The sequence below is a fragment of the Diorhabda sublineata genome, chromosome 1 (assembly GCF_026230105.1).
Source record: "Diorhabda sublineata isolate icDioSubl1.1 chromosome 1, icDioSubl1.1, whole genome shotgun sequence".
NCBI classification, from domain to species: Eukaryota; Metazoa; Arthropoda; class Insecta; order Coleoptera; family Chrysomelidae; genus Diorhabda; species Diorhabda sublineata.
Window position 1 is genome coordinate 9,018,839 of NC_079474.1, and position 19,729 is coordinate 9,038,567.

The following is a 19,729-nucleotide window of genomic DNA, read 5'->3' on the forward strand; positions in this document are numbered from 1 at the left end:
TAAGAAGGATTCCACTACCACTCTCATGTATACAGACTTCAAAGCGCGAATCTCATTACTCCAAAGTATTTTGACTCAATATGCAATATTGAAAATCCTATGCTTTCAGACAAATTTCAATCTATTTTTCTTTTGTGTTGTGAATAATGGTCAAAGAAAACGATATATTTATTGAAAAAATTATTATTTTAAAAATATCACACGACTTTGTTAGCTTTGTGACGTAGATCTTCTTACAGCATCACTTCATAATACACTCAACTGGCCAAAATGAAAGGATCTATTTCGTTTTCTCCCAAAAAATTCCCAATATACATGATCCAATTATTCTATAGAATATATAACACAATAATTCTAGTTTTCAGTATATGTAGCAATTGGAACGGTGATTACCTCGTACTGTAGTTATAACAAGAAACATCAGTATTTTTTTTATTATTAATTTCAGAAGGGACCAATTTTTCGAATGGAAAAAATTTGAACTTATCAGAATACTGTTATTTCCATGAATACGAAGGCTCCTTATCAAGTTTTGAGATATATAAATGAAAAAATTTACTTATAATTGGATATGGCTCAATTTGTTTCTCAAAATATCCTCAATTAAGATCAATACACTTTTGTAAACGTTTGAACCAATTGTCGAATCTTCTTTCATTTCAACTGAGCTTTTCCGAGTATATTTTCTGAAAAAGATATTTATTCAAATTATCACAGACTGAGCAAGTTAATCTCTATGTTCATCTACAGGTTTTGTGTAATTTCAAAATAAAAAAATAAATTGTTGTTTTTGTCTACTTTTATTTTCGAATAATTCCAAGGCTCATGTTCATTTTTTATTCATATAGCACCCTGATCTGTTGAAATTGTGGAAGTCTGTACTTAATCAAAATCTGATTCCAAACAAAAATTATTTTTGTGAACTGCACTTCAATGAGAAGGATATCATTAGATGTGATACAATTCAAACAGCCAATGGTATTGAGGATTTCACAAAGATATGCTCTGAAACAATGTGCTATTGCAAGTTCAAACCCTACAAACTTAAGTGCGAGTTTGATACTTTTATTATTCCGTGTAAAATTGTTCGCAACAACATGAAATATTGCTAATTGGTGCAAACTGTTATAGCACCCGCAAAAGTTTTGAAGATTCCGATTCAATTATCAATTCTGAAGAAACAAATTTCGAGAACGAACAACCAGTAAGAGAAAATAAAATTTTAAATCGTATGTGCTACCAGGGTTGCTAATCAAGATAAAGAAATAGAAACAAATATTTTTAATTGAATTTGAATTTATTGTTTTTCAAAATGTTCTCTATTGATATCAATATATTTTTGCAAGCGTTCCGATTGAGGTACCTCCAAAACAAGTGATTTGAACGAAAAAATCCCTTCTACATGTGTAGAAATACGTTGGCCCTGCATTTTATTTTTGATCTGCAGGAATAAAAAGAAATCATTGGGTATCAAACAATATCTGTACGACGTATGAACCATCAATAAGATGTTTTGACTGTTGGCTCAAAAATGTTTTTGTTTGGTTTGTTTGTTTGTTTGCTCAAGTATGCATCAATCTCACTGTATGACACATTATTATCTTGCAATAACAGTTTACGCACAGCATCGATGTTTTCTGACATAACAGCCGACTTTGGATGTAACTCTCGAAGTTCATCCTGAATTATAACGACGATTGAATTCGAAAAACCAGCGAAACACGTTTTCTCTAGCTCACAGCACACTGCTGTTGGTCCAATCCACGTCGAAATAACACTTGAATGGCGATACGTTCTGAGTTCGTTTACTATTAAAAATGTCAACCTTTATGACAGCGATGTCAGATTCGATATATTCAAATCACTGTCATCATAACTCAAAACTTAAGTAGTAACCTTCGGATTTTCTCATATGAAAATAACCTGGTTGTCTTCAGCAACAATTGCTCTTATTTCATGGCTTCAAATGTGAACAACTTGTTAAATTAAAATTCACATATATACATTAACCGAAAACTATTATCTCCCCAAAACCTAAAACAATGGACCTTTTTTCGAATAGAAAAATTGTGTACAAAGACAGCTCAGTTATAAAAATCAAATTCTCTTTGATATCACGAACTAAGCAGCTACATCGAAAGTTTTCGAGCTCAGTTTCAGGAGTTATATTTCCCGTAGGTATTACATGAAACATAAATCGAGTAGAAATAAGCTTTTGAACTTCAATGCCGACAACTTTATGCATACCTACAACGGTCTGGAAACTTCGTTTCTGACGGAAAATCATCAACATCATCACTTAAGACATCATCATGATGAAATTCCATGGCCTGTTAAAAAAGAAGCCGTCGTGGAAGGTGATTTGATAATCGGTGGGTTAATGATGGTACACGAAAGAGAGGATACTATTACTTGTGGACCTATAATGCCACAAGGTGGAGTGCAGGCATTAGAAACAATGCTGTATACATTGGATAGAATGAATTATGATGAAAATCCAATTTTACCAGGCATATCAATCGGAGCACATATCTTAGATGACTGCGATAAAGATACTTATGGACTGGAGATGGCAGTCGATTTCATTAAAGGTACGTTCTAGAATCATTAGCGTTTATTGAATATAATCTCACAATATTATTGATTTTCGTTTAAATATTCTATCGACTAATTTTCATTCTAAATCTGCATAAACGTAAAGTACTGTAAGTTGAATTATAGGGTGAATAGTTTTCAAAATAGGGCTTTTGAAAACTAAACTTATATTTAAAATGCTATCAATCATAGAAGAAGACCGGACAAAGCGAATACCTTAAATTTCTCCAAATTATTTGTTTTCTACTCACGTTCGGCTAAGCTTAGCTAAGTCAGTGGCAAACAATCGGGCGACTTGCGTTACGTTCGTGAAATATAAGTTTGTGTTTGCATAGAAATATTGATTCGGCAAGTTAAGTGTTTTAATGTTATTTCCAATATTTAAAATTACTGTTTCTCATATTATCGTTGTGTAACTGATTATAGTTGCTTCTTATATTATATCAAACAGAGGACCAGAATCTATAATTTTTATATGGAATCTGTTAACTTCAAAATTTAACTAGTCGTGCAATTTGGATAGAGGATAGAGAATATGGTTTCCGCTTTGTCCGCAAATAGTATATGCTGAGATATATTTCACAATAATATTCTCATTGCGTTTTTTTATATCATATATCATACAAATATAAAAAGAAAACCAATCAAGGCTCGTGAGTTCCAAATGTAATGCTAACGGCTATAAATTTAACTTGTAGAGCAATAGTGATACTCCAAAACTCGATAGATTCTATCCTTTTTTTACTGAAGTGCAAGAGGTAGAATTGATATATCTCAAGGACATGAATAGTGACACCAGAGTCTACTCAAACAGTTATTGAACCTAGATCAAGCTATGAAAACTCTCCTTACCCATGACCTGGATGTTCAACTTTTCACTGCAGCTGTTCAATGTTGAGGCCTATACCACAGCCAACTTACTCGATAACCGCTCATTAACGTAAATTACAAAAACCAGAAATTACAACTAGTGCACCAATAAAGGAAGAACAAAATCAAAAATTTGAGAAACACAGAGTTAACACTCTTCACAAAAGACTGGATGAAAAACAAAAAAAAAACTTCTAAGAAGAGTGTAAATATTAATAAAATTAAAAGAAATAAAAGGAGCTAAAAGAGCGCTAACCTACCAACAAATATCAGAGGTTATTTTATGTTTTTTCTGTAGCGAAATGTATATTGAAGAAGACGACAATTCAATTGAAAAAAATGTGATATTTGTCACCGTCGTGATAGCTAGTTAGATTTTCAGAACTATTTTCAGATATTGAAAGATAGATATTCCCTTTGCCTGAGTAATGTATCCTCTTTATCACTGGGATCAGGGCCATTTGAACTTTTTTTATTTCTATACCTTTTTTGCTAAAGTTACATAATATATATATATATATATATATATATATATATATATATATATATATATATATATATATATATATATATATATATACAGTGCTTTTGAGATAAAAGTATCCACCTTTAATAACTTTTGTAATACTGGTATTTAGAAAAAATCCAAAAACACGTCAATTTATGTTGGAAGGGGCAAGCATTATGGCTTATTTAAACTTACTGGAAAAGCCACCCCCTCATCCCTAGCAGCATCCCCTTTATTTTTTTAAATTACTTTTCATATTTTTTATGTAAAATTTGGAAAGCATAAGAAAGCCAAAAATACTCTGCTGTTTTAAAACATAATTTATTCTACTGAGAAAATGGAAAAGCAATTAAAACAATTGAACAAAACAATAATTATACTATTATAAATGCAGTAAAAGTAACAAGTGAAATTAGTCCTTAAGAATGATATAAAAAACAAATGCTGATATATAAAAACTCCAAAAAGTATACTGTGAACATAAACTTATTCTACAGAAAATGAAATTCATAAAATTGAGTGATAACATTGGAAAATACTCTCAAAGAATGACAAAGAACGGGATTACACTTTTACCAATTAAACCATGACTATTTTGTATACAAACTAATACTAAAACTTCCAATGAACTTAACGTTAACTTATATGTAGAACAATTCCAAAGTTTAGACGACTCATTTGCTACATATTTTTTCTGAGAGGTGGATATACTTGTTACATACAATGTGTGGGACTCTTTATTCCAAAAATATCTTTTATCATCGTGGAAATAATATCCAGTTTCTGTATTTGACAATAATTTCAGTCCCAGACGATTACTACGTAAGTATTCGAAAGCTCGGAAAATATATTAAAGTTAGTCCACTTTGGAGTTCCATTGCCATGTTTCCAATAAGAAACCGCTCTCGATAAAACGAAGAATGTGCAAATGTTTCCAGCTAGATGCCGACTGAATAGCCCTCGTATTTTTGTATTTTATTGTATCAATATGTGTCTACCGAAAACTCTCTAATCTAAGTAATCCATGTGCTTGGTATTTCTTCTAGTTTTAATCTTGAAATGTCCTCAAGAAACTCTGATTTTTCTTTATACAGCAACAAATTCAATTACATATACCTGTGGCAAAGGAGAATAGTTTTCGTTTGTTGAATGAAATTTCCAGCTAAGCTAAACTATACCAACAAAAAATAAATTGTCTCCAAGCAAAGTGAGTGTTTTCTTTGTTAAAAATATGTCATGGAATTGTCCATATGAAGCAAAATGGCTGTTTTTCATATGAAATACGAAGTACCATTCAACAAAGATGACAATCAAACGTTGAAAAGTTGCAGTATTTTCTTATCACAAAACAACACCATATTTGATTACACTCAGCGTTTGCTTTGTATACTTACAGAAATAAGTAAAACAAAGCCGAGTGAGTTATAACTTTCTCAAACAATAGTTCATAGAATATTTGTTACATTACATGGGATAGACATGAACATAAAATGTGTTATAAAATATTTACTCATCAAGAAATTACTGGACCAAATTCTTACCGAATACAAGGTGTTATAAAAAATACGATTAATGATCAAACAAATGAAATTAATACAGGTGGAAACTTTCTATAAATGTTCAATTCTTGGATTCAATGTTAGGATTGCTGCCTAGTGGTAGTGATTTAGAAAAATATCAAATTTCATGAATTTTTTTATTTATTTCAATGGAGTTATTCGGCGTACTTCTTTATCACACCTGGTAAATCATATCATGCAAAGTCGACTGAAAGTAGCTGCAATAATTCTTCGTTGCAAGAGGTCAAGCTAAGCATATCTATAACTTCGAATACAAGGTAGTTAGAATAATTAAAAATGATATTTTATACTTTTGGGAGTGCTTTATACTATTTATTGTCGGAAAGTAACACAGATGGTATACTTTAACGTTGAGAATAATTTTTCTTCGAATTGGTGATGCAAGCTTGAATAATTATGAATGATCTAATGCTACGTATCGTATCAAAATATGGGAAAATTCATTAGCGATGTAACAATAAAAGATGTTGGGTGGTTGGTTGAGTTTTAAAATACTTCTGTATTTTCGGTCATTTTTTTTCAAAAACACTCACGAGTCACCTTTAAAAAATTTAAACTACAAATAGCAAGTTTCTTTATCGCTTCCAGTTAATTATACCCAATGAAAAAAGAAATCAACATCTACTCCTCTTCATAAATTCGAATAGAAACATGAAGGTTCATGTGAGGTCGGATTTCTTCACTTCCTAATAAAGTCCCTAGTAACTATTATTTACCAAATAACCAAAAATTCCGTTTCTTCACCTTCTGATAAATTGAACCTCCGAATCAATCGAGTTATTTGCTAAGTTATTAAGCAGTCACAACTGTCAATTAAAGAGTTTAGTAGAAACTTAACCTCAAATGTGGTTTGTTTATTTATTATACCCATATATGTATTACTTCTATAAGGGCAGTTTCTATAAGTGGAAGCTGTTCCGACTAAGAAAGACAGAACGGCAACGATTTCTCTATCCTTCGAGTTTCCAGTTCGGTACTGCTCATTCTCAAGCATGCGCAGTCTAGATAAAGTGTCTCTAACGAGAGAATCGGTACCGCGATAAAGAGACGTTTTTTCCCATACCAACTGTCCATATAGGAGTATTAAATATATGATTATACCTATATTTGATTAGATTATTTTTGGAAATAATCGTTATACAATTGATTAAATATTTAATATGGATGTTTTCCAATATTTGGAAAATTTATTTGATGAGGACTTGATTGAGAAAATACAGCAAATTCCAGAGTTACAAGGGCATTCCGAACGGCATAAAATTGATTATTACAATTTTTGGTCCGATGATGAAATTTTTTTACCGTTTTGTTTTACCTTTCCTATCAATTATCTTCAATATAAACTGTAAATTTCAGAGCATCACAACTTTTCCAACTAGCGACTACTTTAACGTTAACCTTAACAAAACACGTGCAAATTTAATTGGGCACAGATTTTTATCACAAACACAGATAATAGGAAACCGTCAATAGAAGGTTTTGTCGCTTATTTCTTTCTTAACTCAATACTTGAACTATGCTGTATGCATCTTTCATAGTGTTACAATAGACTATTTGTTGAGTACATAATAAAGTGAAAAATACGTATTAGTTGGTTGAACAAACTACGGTGAAGAAACGGTAAATATTTATTCGACAATTAATAGCTTCTTCCAAAGTTATGCGGCTAAGAACTATTTGGCACTTTATTAGAACGTAAAGAAACCGGCCCTAAGTCTAAGAAATCAGTATACTTTAGTTCAAAGCATTTATAATGTGTAGTAAAAAATGTGTAAACGGCTAGAGTATTTGTTCGAACATCTATTAGGCTTGTTCGCTCAAACAGAAATTGAAAACCTATTCTGGATGGGTTCTTATGTTGGCATACCCTTAGTAATTTGAATTATACCCATAATAATTCTATAATTATTATCAGATTGTGTTACCTATCTTATCCAACTATCAGAGTATGTTTGATGTTAGGAATGCCAAAGATATGTGGAATAATGTGCCCGACAACCATCATGTAAGTAACATCACGACGAATGACTACGAGTGTATCCTCTAAATGAAGTGACAGTTCGTTCCTTAATAAGTCTAATTATCTCATTCCATTAACTGTTAGCTCATTAATAAAGAAAGCCCAAATATTTGTCCGCTTAGAAACCCGCACAACAGATTTAAAGACCAACGACGCTAATTTTGAGTCTTCTGCATCTCCGTCGGACCTTCGTTCTGGACCAATTGTGTATATTATGGCGATTTACTCTACGATTACAACGAAACATAGCCTGAGCTGTCCACAAAATTAGTGATAGTACTTTAGGATCGTCGTCCATCATATTTACTTGCTGTTGTTTCACATATGCTGAAATGAGTACGTTTTTACAAATATTTTATGCTTTTATTCAATAGCAAACAAGTATAATATTTGTAAGTGATGAGAAAAATTCAGCACAACTCACTTCATCAGCTTACTAAACGTTTGAGGAAAAATTCTCGCCATTTTCACATTTCTTAAGATATCTTGGGATAGAAAAAGATAACCACATGCGATTCTCTCTATTTTGATGTTAATTTAGTTCACTTTGAAAAGACTAACCTGAACTTTTTATGTCTCTATTCAAAGTATTCGAGAAAAACCAAATTCATGGGAAACAGAAGCAATTTTCATAATAACATTCTTCCTCTCTCCCACCTCCTATTTGAAGGAATTAACTGAACTTGCGAGATGAAAAATGCACAAACCTAAGATTTTAAGAATAATTTTAACTTCAACTACAAAAACGTCAATTGATATAGAGTGCAGATAATTGGAAATGAGGTAGTGGTGATAGAATTGTCCCAAAATGTGTTTTGCTAGATCTGTGAACTCTGTGCTCTTGGTGTGATTGTAATAACAATCGAGAATAAACGAGCACTGGGGATGTTTTTGTCGGCTTTACGTATACTACGTGTTGAAACTATTACGTAAATAAGTCTGTTCAAATCCATCTCGTTGGATGAACTTTTCCTATGAAACCAACTGAAGCCCTTCTCACTAAAGCATTGTTTATGGCATAAAAACATAGATTGCGTTCATATTAATTCAGATATGGAAGTTTTCCAAAATACCTGCAGTATCTCAAATATTCTGCAATTTCTCTATTGATAGAAATTTTACAGCATCGGCTTTCCAATACTGTTCAAATTGATAATGCTAATATTATAGGAAGTCACTGAAATACCATTGCACACACTCATTTATACTTGATGCCTTCTATTTCTACTACTATTCTCTTCGACGTAATCAATCGAGACATCTGCCTATTTTCATTCTACTCCTCATTGAACTCGTTATTATAGTCATGTCACTATTAGCTGGAATGGTAGCAGACTACATTGAAACGAATATCCCGTATATTTCTCAAAACAATTTGTAAGGGATACGATCCAAATGTATTGATAATAACCTATTTATTGGTGCATTTCCCTTATTAAACTTTGGGGACACAATGATATACACTGCTTCACTTCTAGTCTAATTTTATGGTTGAGAGAGTGATGAAATGATGAAGCATCCGTCATCCATAGGCTCTTAGTAGACTGTTAAAATATTAAGTTATGTTATCTGATCTGCTTATAATTTCAAAAGAGTAGAAGGTGAAAAAGTGTTCCATTATTTAACAATGTATGAAGAAAATTGTGTTATAGTGGTTATAAAAGTATAAGGGTTTGAAATAAACTTACGTTCATGGATAATATTGATACAAAAATTCACTAGTATAAGTAGAGCTACTTCTCACAAATCCAAATCAGTATCGGCATCTTGTAACCAATATTCACAATGAGTGGCTTGATCATTCTATCAGTAATATTCTTCAATTTTCTCATTATTTCTTTTTCTTTAACCTTTCCCCAGTTTCCAAGCTTCCAGATAAGAGATTTTTGAAATATAAATATATAAATTTAACAAGATTCAAGACTTTTATTGATAGATCTCATGATATCTTATCTTCAATACATACGGCTCTCTCCATCCAAACCATTTTCTATTGATTTGTACAGATTATGGTTGTAAAAGACCAATAAAAGCTTGAAAATTTATATCAGCCTAGGTACATTTATGAAACTTTTAGGAAAAATTAAGATTATTCTATGTATATATTTATATTCAAAATAATCGTACTACTTTTTGAATTAATAAATATGTTTTATCACTCCCTTGTCCATAAAGAAAAACTGTAGCAAATTAGAAATAATATTGAGAATAATCATATTCATATTTATACCTATGAATATGTCTTGGTTTACAATAAAAATACTCCGCATTGTATTGGTTGAATCAAGAATTTCATACGATCTCTTTGGATGGTGTAGAATTCTCAACTGTCATTTATTCAATCAGCTACCTTCGGAATTGAAAGCAGTAAATGAATTTAACAAGGTCCGAAGATTGACAAAGACATTTCTGCTTGAAAGACCTTACGTATTATTCTGTGACAGAATTTCACAATTTACCATAGTCTCGATAGAATGGCATAATTCGATTTAGTGTGAAGTAACATATTATATATATTATAATCACTATTTTAAGTCAAATTGTTATTTTATATATGTATATTATCTAATATAAAATTATGTCACTTTGTCGATAAAATTGTAATATTTTCTAATGACAATAAAGCGTCTCCCTCTCTATCTAGTATTATAATTAGGATTATTAGGAAGATATATTATTGTTATTCCTAGTATTTATTCCTTACATCACCAAATTAATATAAAAAGATAAAATTTCTCATAATACCATAGAAGTTCAGAAATTATATGCAAATGATAACTAAACTCACTGTATAAAGGGATAAGATCTATTCTGAAAGACAGATCAAGTCATCAAGAAACTTCTACATATTCTATACTTTTTTCATTTCAACCCACTTTTCATATGAAGCATCTCTGATGACTCTTAAAAATCCCAGCTTCTCTATATCATATTTACATTTTCTCCCAGTAAATCTAATTTAGTTTATCCAAGAAATGATGAATGAAAGTTCTACTCTCACCATTTCGAAATGTTTAATTTCAAACTGATCTTCAACATTTCAATTCATCATTTATTGATAAAGTTCTTCGAACATGTGTACAGAAATCTGAATATATTTTCTCAGAATAATCTTATTTCACATCTACTTTCAAGAACATCAATACTTCATGTTTATTTCGAAGCACAGTTAATTATTTTCAATTTATTTGTTAATTGACATCAATTTTTGTCGCTCTTCGATATACATCAATTTTCAATTTTAAAATAGAATATTGTGGATTTAATTATAAAGGCAATACATGCATATAACGATTTCAAATTAAGATTTTTGAGCTACGAGCATTAAAATTCAGAAAAGGGTTTGGCATTTATCTAGATTTTTATGTAGTGCTTATTATTTTGACAGCCCAGGTTCGAAAAAATTTTGATTGAAATACTGAAATAAAGTATTTTGTAATCTAAAGTTACACTGTAAATATTTTTGAGAAATATCAATTCATCTTTCTCTTCTGCAACTTATCTCTTTGTTGTATTACCGTGGGAATCCATGATTTATTTGTAGTATTCGTATTCTATGTTAAAAAATCCGAATTTGTTTGAAGACTCATGGAGTTATTATTGTTCATACAAATGTTGTAATATGAGATATAGACAGTGACAATCTGGAAATTGACTGAGTAAATTGTTTCATGATTTTAAAAAAGGCCTAACTTAAAAACAAAGGATAGTATCGCTTCACTTCACTTTTGGTAATGAAACAACTTCAGAGAAAACTGTTTACAATTGGTTTGTACAGCTTTGTCATGATTGTGTGTCCTTCAATGATGAGGTCTGTCTAAATCGGTTGCTATTCCAAGAAACATCGATGATATGCATTACTCAATTGAATAATATCAGCATGTGCTTTACAGTCAGGTAGAGGCGTCTCTCAGTATATCGTAGACTTCAACACAATTGATTCGGCATAAACATTGGCGTGAGAATAATATGTTATATACTGAACTGTTTACACTAACACTACACCAACACTCACAATTACACCGCTCGACGCGCGTTTCGATGACCAAATTATAGTCTTCAGAAAATGAAAGTAAACTATTTAGTAAAGAAATTTCCTACCGATGAACTTCCTCCCGCGAAGCATAACTCCTGCGAGAAAAGTTCTTCGGCGGAAAATTTTACATTCTTATTTAAATTGTTCTTACATTCAAATATATCAATTTTTTCAAATGCATCCAATAATTTATCATATTAGATACAACAATTTAACAATACTAGTTCCTTTGTTCCGTCCATATTTCAAATTTCTGTGCTCTTTAAACCGTGTGTGTGCTCACAATAATTACAGCTAATTTTAAAGAAAAATTTCTTTTCCAAATCTGGTATTTTATCCTTGGGATCACCCCATGCTTATTTTAGTATATCGCTGTATTTATAAACCAATTTTAAACCTTTTCTGATAAAACTTCCTTCCAATCTCCTGTTTTTCATTTTGATTTTGAGAAGGGTGGCTTCATAATTCTTCAACACATGACAGTTAATTAACCTATCCACACGTCTTTTATTATAAGTAATGAGTACAGCTACATCCGCAATAAAGTCCTATCGTTATTGTATCTTTGGATTTTGAGTGGAAAATGAATTTATCGATCTACCAAGAATAATTGAAGACTGGCCGCTGTAAGCAACGTACATAGCCGTATTTTTCCTAAATTCATCAAGTTCTAGCCTAGCTCCATTCTTAATTACTGGAGTATCTAAAACTGTCCAATTTATTTTCATTTTATAAGTAGACTTAATGAATGAACATTTTGAATAAAGTTTGAAAATGAATTCTACATTTGCCTTTTTCGTATTGAATAAAGCAATAATATTATGCACATACCTGTAACATATCCTGGAAAAATACTTGACTAATCTGCATTTCAAATTGATTCATGGATAATGTTATAAACGGTGATAGGTATTTACCCATAGGTGTTTCTTCGTGTTGTTTGTAAAATTTGAGTTTATACTGGAAATAGTTTTGCTCCACAAACATGTTCGCTAATTGTAAATACTCTTTTATTATATCAGCTCCAAAACTATTATATTTTAGTAAGTCTACAAGGTACTACAAGGTCTGCGGGATCGACAAACTGACCTACATCAAAGCACATTGGAATTTCCTAATCTTCTGTTTCAGTATTTTTCTCTTTGTTGATAAATTCTAGGAATTTTTCACTGAAAAACTCTCTGGTGGAAGAAATTATACAAATAACGGAAATATGTTTGGGACAAAGCTTTTTTCAGTACAAAAACAAATTTTAAGGACAACGCGAATATTTTATACGAGAAAGGTAAATGTAGATCCCACTTTGAAACTTAGTTCGAAACGTTCATCCATAAGACTTAATTAACCGTCATAGGTTAATCCTGGCTCTATGTGAAGCCACCTTTTTTTAAATCAAAATGGAAAACAATGGAAATTTGCACTGGTGCCTTTCAATTCTGTCTACACGAAAGGATTGGAAGCATTTTCAGCAGAGTGGATTTAAAATTGATTTAAAAATTCAGCAATCCATTAAAATAATTGCTGGGTAATTATAAGAATGAATTAGCAAATTCTAAAAATGTCTGGTATCTATGAAATTAGCTGTATTGATTATAACGGGAAGTATATTGGGCAAACTAAGAGATCCTATAATGTCCGGTTTAAAGAGCAAATAAATCATTTAAAATATTGCTGATGACGCTATCAGTCATAATCATGAAATAAATATAAATAATGTTGAAAACTATATCCAATAAGGAATTTGAAAGTATTAAGATATTTAAATGGAGGAATGTTCAAATAGGGACAAGGTGCCTATTTCTATACAGTTTAGTTGTAAAAGAAGAGAACTTTTGCGGGAGGAAGAAAGAAAATTTAGTATAAAATAGGGTGGCCAAGTAAATAGGTTTAAATTTACCTTCAGGCTCTGGAGGCGATAGCTTTGTAATCGAAACGCGTGGCAGACAGTGTAATTGTAAGTGTTGGTGTAGTGGTAGTGTGAACAGTGTGTTTAGTATGAATATCACCAACGTTTCCAGATATTCCAACTTAAATATGTTCTAGATGGATTCCGCATGCCAGCTTCCACTTGAAACAACTGAATATTTGACGAAGAATATGAACATAGAACTAATGTATTAGACAGGAGGAGGTATTGATCAACATTCAAGGATTATGTGGCATATTTAGGTTGGTACTATATGGTTGCAGTTATTCAGACGTCTTACTTCTTCCATAGTTTGTTCTGAAAACAAAATTCAGTTTCATTTCATTGCATCTCTTGCCACATTTGCAGAGTAATGGAAATGAATAATGACACTTTATAACTTTTCGGCAAGATTTATCGGGTTCATTCTACATATTTTAATATTATTATTTTTTCTTTTTATCCGTATCTCAAGACCGTTGAGACATTTTAATTTACCATTGCTTGGAAAAAAGGAAATGGGATGTAATTTTCAATGCAAAATATGCAAAGTCATTTATTCAAGTTAAACTTTAATTTAGTTCATTAATTAATCACTTTCACACATAAATTCAAATTTTGACTCCCGCCGGTAATTTTCCTGCAAAAATCCATTATGTTGGATGTCATCTCAAATCCTATTATAAATGATTATATTACAATATATTATCACACAATTTTATCATATCTTTATTCTTATATTGACAATACATTTCCAAGGTATATTCTATGCTCTATGAGGAGCAATCTACGAAATATACCTTCATCTCCGTCGTTCTTGGAATACTCCACGCGTTTGACCTATTAACATAACAGATGTTCTACTTCTACTTGGCATGCTTCCATGTGTTTGTGAAACCAGTATATGTAATGCCTAATAAACTCAGCCGGTAATATTTCTATTATTTCAATTATGTTTTTCAGTCTCTAAAATTGTTTATAATCATCCCTATTGAAACAATAGTGCTTCGTTAGGGATAAGTGGATTTACTCAGTTGGGAATTTTCAACAGCTGAAGCTAGATATTCGTACAAATCTTGAAAAATCTGAGTAGAGAACGGCGGTAAGGTTTATCTTAAAATTATATGGACGAAATATTCAAACATGATAATTGTCTTTCTTAACTTCTTCGTTTAAAAAAATAGCTTGATCCTGAAACAATATGAAGTGTGCATGGAGAACAGAGAACACTTGATATGATTTAAACAGAATATTCATTAATTCAAAATTTATACTCACTTTTTTTGATTAATTTAGTAGTATTAATACTATTTTACAGCATACGGTCGACATAGGAAGAATGAAAAACATTGATTTCTCATAAACAGCATATTGACTTGTTGTATATATAACTCAAAATATTTGTTGTCAATGATATTACATAATATCTATTTCAACCTATTTTGGTGCTTAGGCTGCACTCTTATTTACATATAATAGACGACATTTCCTGTTTTATTTTCATGTGAAAGAAAAAATAATCTTCCGACCCTTGAACATGCCACATATAATTGATCATAGATTTTCGAGATTCGAATCACAAACTTACAAATATTGGCCTGGTGATTTGTTAATGGTCAAAGCGTATGCAAGACAGATCTGAAATTGAAATCGCTTAAGCCCAAAAGGAAAATCGGTTGGAATCATTGGGATCCTAGTAATGAGAATTTCCTACCTTTTTATTTTCCTTATATAGTCATAAAGTATGGTCACGTAAATTACATAGTTCATCAATTTACTTACCATCAAACGCGTTCTGCTACCCAGTTATGATTGGTTTATGTTTCTAAGCATGAGCTGGTGAGCCAGGCTTAACCAAATAAATAAGTAGATTGAATTGCGGATTAAATCCTTAAATTCTTCGCTTATGTAGGTCCCAAATAAGGTCATATAGAAACAACTATTGTGATTCTGAGTCTGACTAGTGATTCGTGTTTAGTCACGAAGCAATGAATGCAATTGCTCATATTGCGGAGTTAATATTGGTAATTTCACTTTTCTACTAAGGCAGCACAATCTTTGCGTTTTTCCGGAAAACCTCAATGCGCCACAATATTCGCAAGCAAAGTCCATTGGCCAAATATGAATGCAATTGTATCGAATTGAAACCAGTACTACATAAATTTCTTTTTGTGCGTCGAAAATTATCTAGTTGCTGATCTCTGATGTTTGCTCGACGATTTTGAATTTCCAACCGAGCTGTTTCACGGGCTGTTTCGCTTCGCTCTAGTAATTGAGAAGCCGAAGTCGACCCATACTAATGCGGCACTCTTCACGTGCATTTTGGATCGATGAGCTAATAGAAATTCGAAACGAACAAACTATATGTCAAATTTTCAATCATACTCAACCCTAGTTAACATCAAGTTTAGATGTCAGTTGCGTTTTGTTATACCATTTTTATCAAAAACAAATGAACAGCTAGACCGATGTTTTGATTGATTGATTTTCCGGTTCTCTATTTTTGCGCTTTGTTATATCGCGTTTTATGTTACGCCCCACGGAAACGGAATAAAAAGTATTCTGTTTCTAACCTACCTTACCACCAATTTTCAGCCGAAACGGTTTGGTCGTTCTTGAGTTATAAATAGTGTAACAAGCAACGACTGTCTTTTATATAAACAGATACTATTTTTCTTTTTACACTAATATTCCAATAATTCATCTAGACGATGTATGATTTCAGTCCAATAAAATTGTTAACACATTTCTATATTTTATGGGAAAGTATCCTGTGACTTATATAACACTTTGAATTCGTGTTCTATCTCCACATCCCAACAACATCAAGACTTTAATATTCAGTTTTTTTAACAATACAATTTTCATGTGTTTAGTTTGAAGCAAACTGAACTAAAATATAAATAGACGCAAAAGTCTGGTGTGGAAGCACGCAATTTCTTTTTGCCTTTTTAAAAAAAATTATCATCAGTATTTTATGATTATGCAGAAGTTTTTGATTGTGTTGATCATTACATTTCCAAAGGAAACTCCAAATGGTCTGATTCTTACCAAGAAAATTGGAAAAACTTTTCATATCTAACATAAATCTATCAACAAATTTAACAAACAGTAGGGGCACAGATCATGGTCTAATTCACTTTCTGACCATATCACTGATTCAAAAATCAGTACAAACATTATTTGATTTGCTGATATAGCATCTACATTACAATCTATTACAATCAAAGATCTTGAGATAATTAAAACTTGTTATGATTCTAGTTCTAGTCTTCATTTGAATACTGAAAAGACTCTTGTTATGTTCCATAGAAATACTCTACAACAACTCAACTTCACCACAATAATAACAACAAACAGTTAGTTTCTGCCTCTCTCTACCGCTTTAAAGACCTACTTGTCCGTGTTTAGATCCCATTTATTCCTCTAGAGTTCTTGTAACGTTAACTAATTCGTTTATTTTTTCAAATTACAAAATGAGCAATCCGTAGTTATCTGAATTCATCCGACGAAATTCGAATGGAATTGAGATGGGTCTTTTCTATAGCAGAATTTCCTTAGCCCACCTTTTTCCGAGAAATCACCCTTAAAAGGTAGTGACTAAAATGGTGTTATAATTTTTTTCTACCATTTCAGTGAAGCTAGAAACTTGATATTCTGTAATTCTCGTGAAATAGGAATGGCCTAACCACGGGTATTTTACTTTTGAGTTACTTACTTTATTTCATATCAAAACTTTTTTCCAAGATGAAGGTTCATGAAAAAAATTATAACTCAAAATTCTATTTAAAAATATTTTTTATTGTCCAAATCTTTTCCCAAAACCAATAGCCGCAGAGGAAGAATAAACAAGAGTTAATAATTTTTTTAATAAATTGGAGAAAATGGTGAAGATGTAAAATAACCACCCCTAGTTAATATACTTGAACGTAGCCTATGTGTCATGGGGGTGTATTTCTTATGTTGTCATACGCTATTTGAATACGATTCTTCAAATCGTTGACTCAACTATGGGTGTCGAGTAGACCTGAGGTAACTCCATAAACAGAAATCACAAGGAGATCGAAGAGGTCAATGTTGAGGCCCTACTCGACTAATACAACGGTTGAGATTTGTTGCATCTGAATGTTGCCTATTAGTTCGTCTGAAGTGTACTAAAGTACCATCGTGCATGATAACATGTTTTTTCTGATATTGAGTGCGACGTCTTCAAGTATATCAGGAATATCATTTTCGAGAAAGGTTTAAGAGAACAAGTACCTGGAGCTAATAAGGTTGTGGGATGTCTTCAACGCAGTGTATAGCGGAACGAGTACACGGAAGAAACAGAGGGAAGAATTTACAAAGCGACAATCAAACCTATGATGTCATATACATCAGAAATACTAAGGTGGTTATTTTTCTTTATGCAACTATTGGTTTTGGGCATAAAAAATGAATAAAATTAGGATTTCAACTTATAAATCATCATAAAACTTCATTATGAAATAAAGTGAGGATTACTAATTCCACCCGCGTATAATGTGACAGGAATATTGAAATTATACCAATAAGTAGTTCTTTACGAGTGCACGAAAATACAGATTCCAAGTTACTAGCTTACCTGAAGTCACGGAGAAAAATAAAAACTTAGTTTTATTTATCAAGTTTTAAGGGGGATATCTCGGAAATGAATGAGCTGAGGAACTTTTATTATGGGAAAGTTCCATCTTAATTTCCTTTGAGCAATTACCTTCTAAATTTTGTTAGACTAATTCAGAAACACCCTAATACGGGTTGTCCATTTTGTAATTAAAAAATAGAAACAAATTAACGAACGTTACATGATCCCCAGGGGGTAAATGGGACCTAAAGATGAATAAGTAGGTTATTGAAGCATATTGCAAATTCTACTCCAAAAAAGACGCAATTTTAACTCTTCATACGTGTTTATTCTTAAGTTAGTGGGTGATTCTCAAGAAATTTCAAAATTTTTGCCCTGGAAGTTGTAACAAAGCAAAGAGACACCTAAGGTTATCAATTTTTCTTTGAAATTTACATTAATGAGTCTGGACCACTTATTATGTTGGAACCATAAGTGCAAATCTAAAACATACGTCCATATATGTCTAAATTAGTTCCCTCACTATGTTCCTAGTCTCGAATCAATTACCTACAATTCCACGAAATCATAAAATCAGGGTAAAATACCAATAAAAGGGTGATATTCTCACTTTTTTTAATTGCATAGAGAATTGGGGTCTCCTGTGGAGTGGAGAAATCGTTTCAAAAGTAAGATTAAGTCTTCATTGTTATTCTTTATTTCGTCATTCAATTATATAAATTAGTAGTGAGAGATACTGATGACAATGTACGCTTTACTAAAAATGTGTTACCAGAATATAAAGGTTCTTTGAACAAGAAAGAGGAATATTACCTTCCACACACAAACCTAACAATCATTTGTTGATTGATGAATGAAACTATATTCCACGAAAAATTAGGAGATAAAAATAGGAAGAGACCCTGAAAAAACCGATTAAGGTTCACTATCTCTACACCACACCAGGACCAAACCATTTCGGGACTTATAAAGTGTTTGAATGACAACGGAATTCTTAATTATATAGACTCCATAAGGGAGTGTTATATTCACGTGACAATGAAATTGTTTGACTTCAAAGGCTTTGTTTTGTTTCTGGTACATATATGTGATTTACAGCAGTATTAACACACAAACTAGCAGTTTATTGACATAAACAGTCACTCACTATTACTACATTCCTCAAAAACTTCTCTATTATAATTGATAATTTGATCTAGGTCGTCCTACTTGTTAATAGGACTTTTATGATCATACAGCAACTTTGTTTATTGGTAATTGGGTGCCTAATATTCAATAATTCAATAGAGACTTTTCAAATGGACCACTTGTTTAATGCTACATTACACTTGTCAAGCATTTCCTAGCTGGGAAATATTTCTTTTGAAACGAAAATCCTAGTTGTTAGTAAAGTGATTGGTAATATGTAGATCTCTGCAGTATGGTACAAAATTGTCAACATAGGATCATTCCTACTTTATCAACAAAAATGATGATCATTTGGTGCAATGAAATTGAGTTCTGTGAGCATTATTAAGCTTCGAATATTATTGTGTACCAAGTGGACAATCAGGAACAGCAGTCACCCATATCTTAGAAATAAGTTATAACACAGCTTTAGGAAAAAAAAAG

General features: G+C 31.6%; 1 protein-coding gene across 2 annotated transcripts in view; it reads left to right on the forward strand.

Annotated features, from left to right (window-relative positions):
* The window catches only part of LOC130449501 (metabotropic glutamate receptor 2), a 566,135-nt gene that overhangs the window by 268,628 nt on the left and 277,778 nt on the right, over window positions 1–19,729 (forward strand). The window contains exon 3 of one of the 2 annotated variants that reach the window (XM_056787390.1): window positions 2,179–2,591. The exons of the other annotated variant lie outside the window; for it this stretch is intronic. Within the exon in view, the coding sequence (XP_056643368.1) occupies window positions 2,179–2,591 (413 nt within the window). The remainder of the gene's footprint in view (window positions 1–2,178; window positions 2,592–19,729) is intronic. 2 annotated transcript variants of the gene reach the window in all.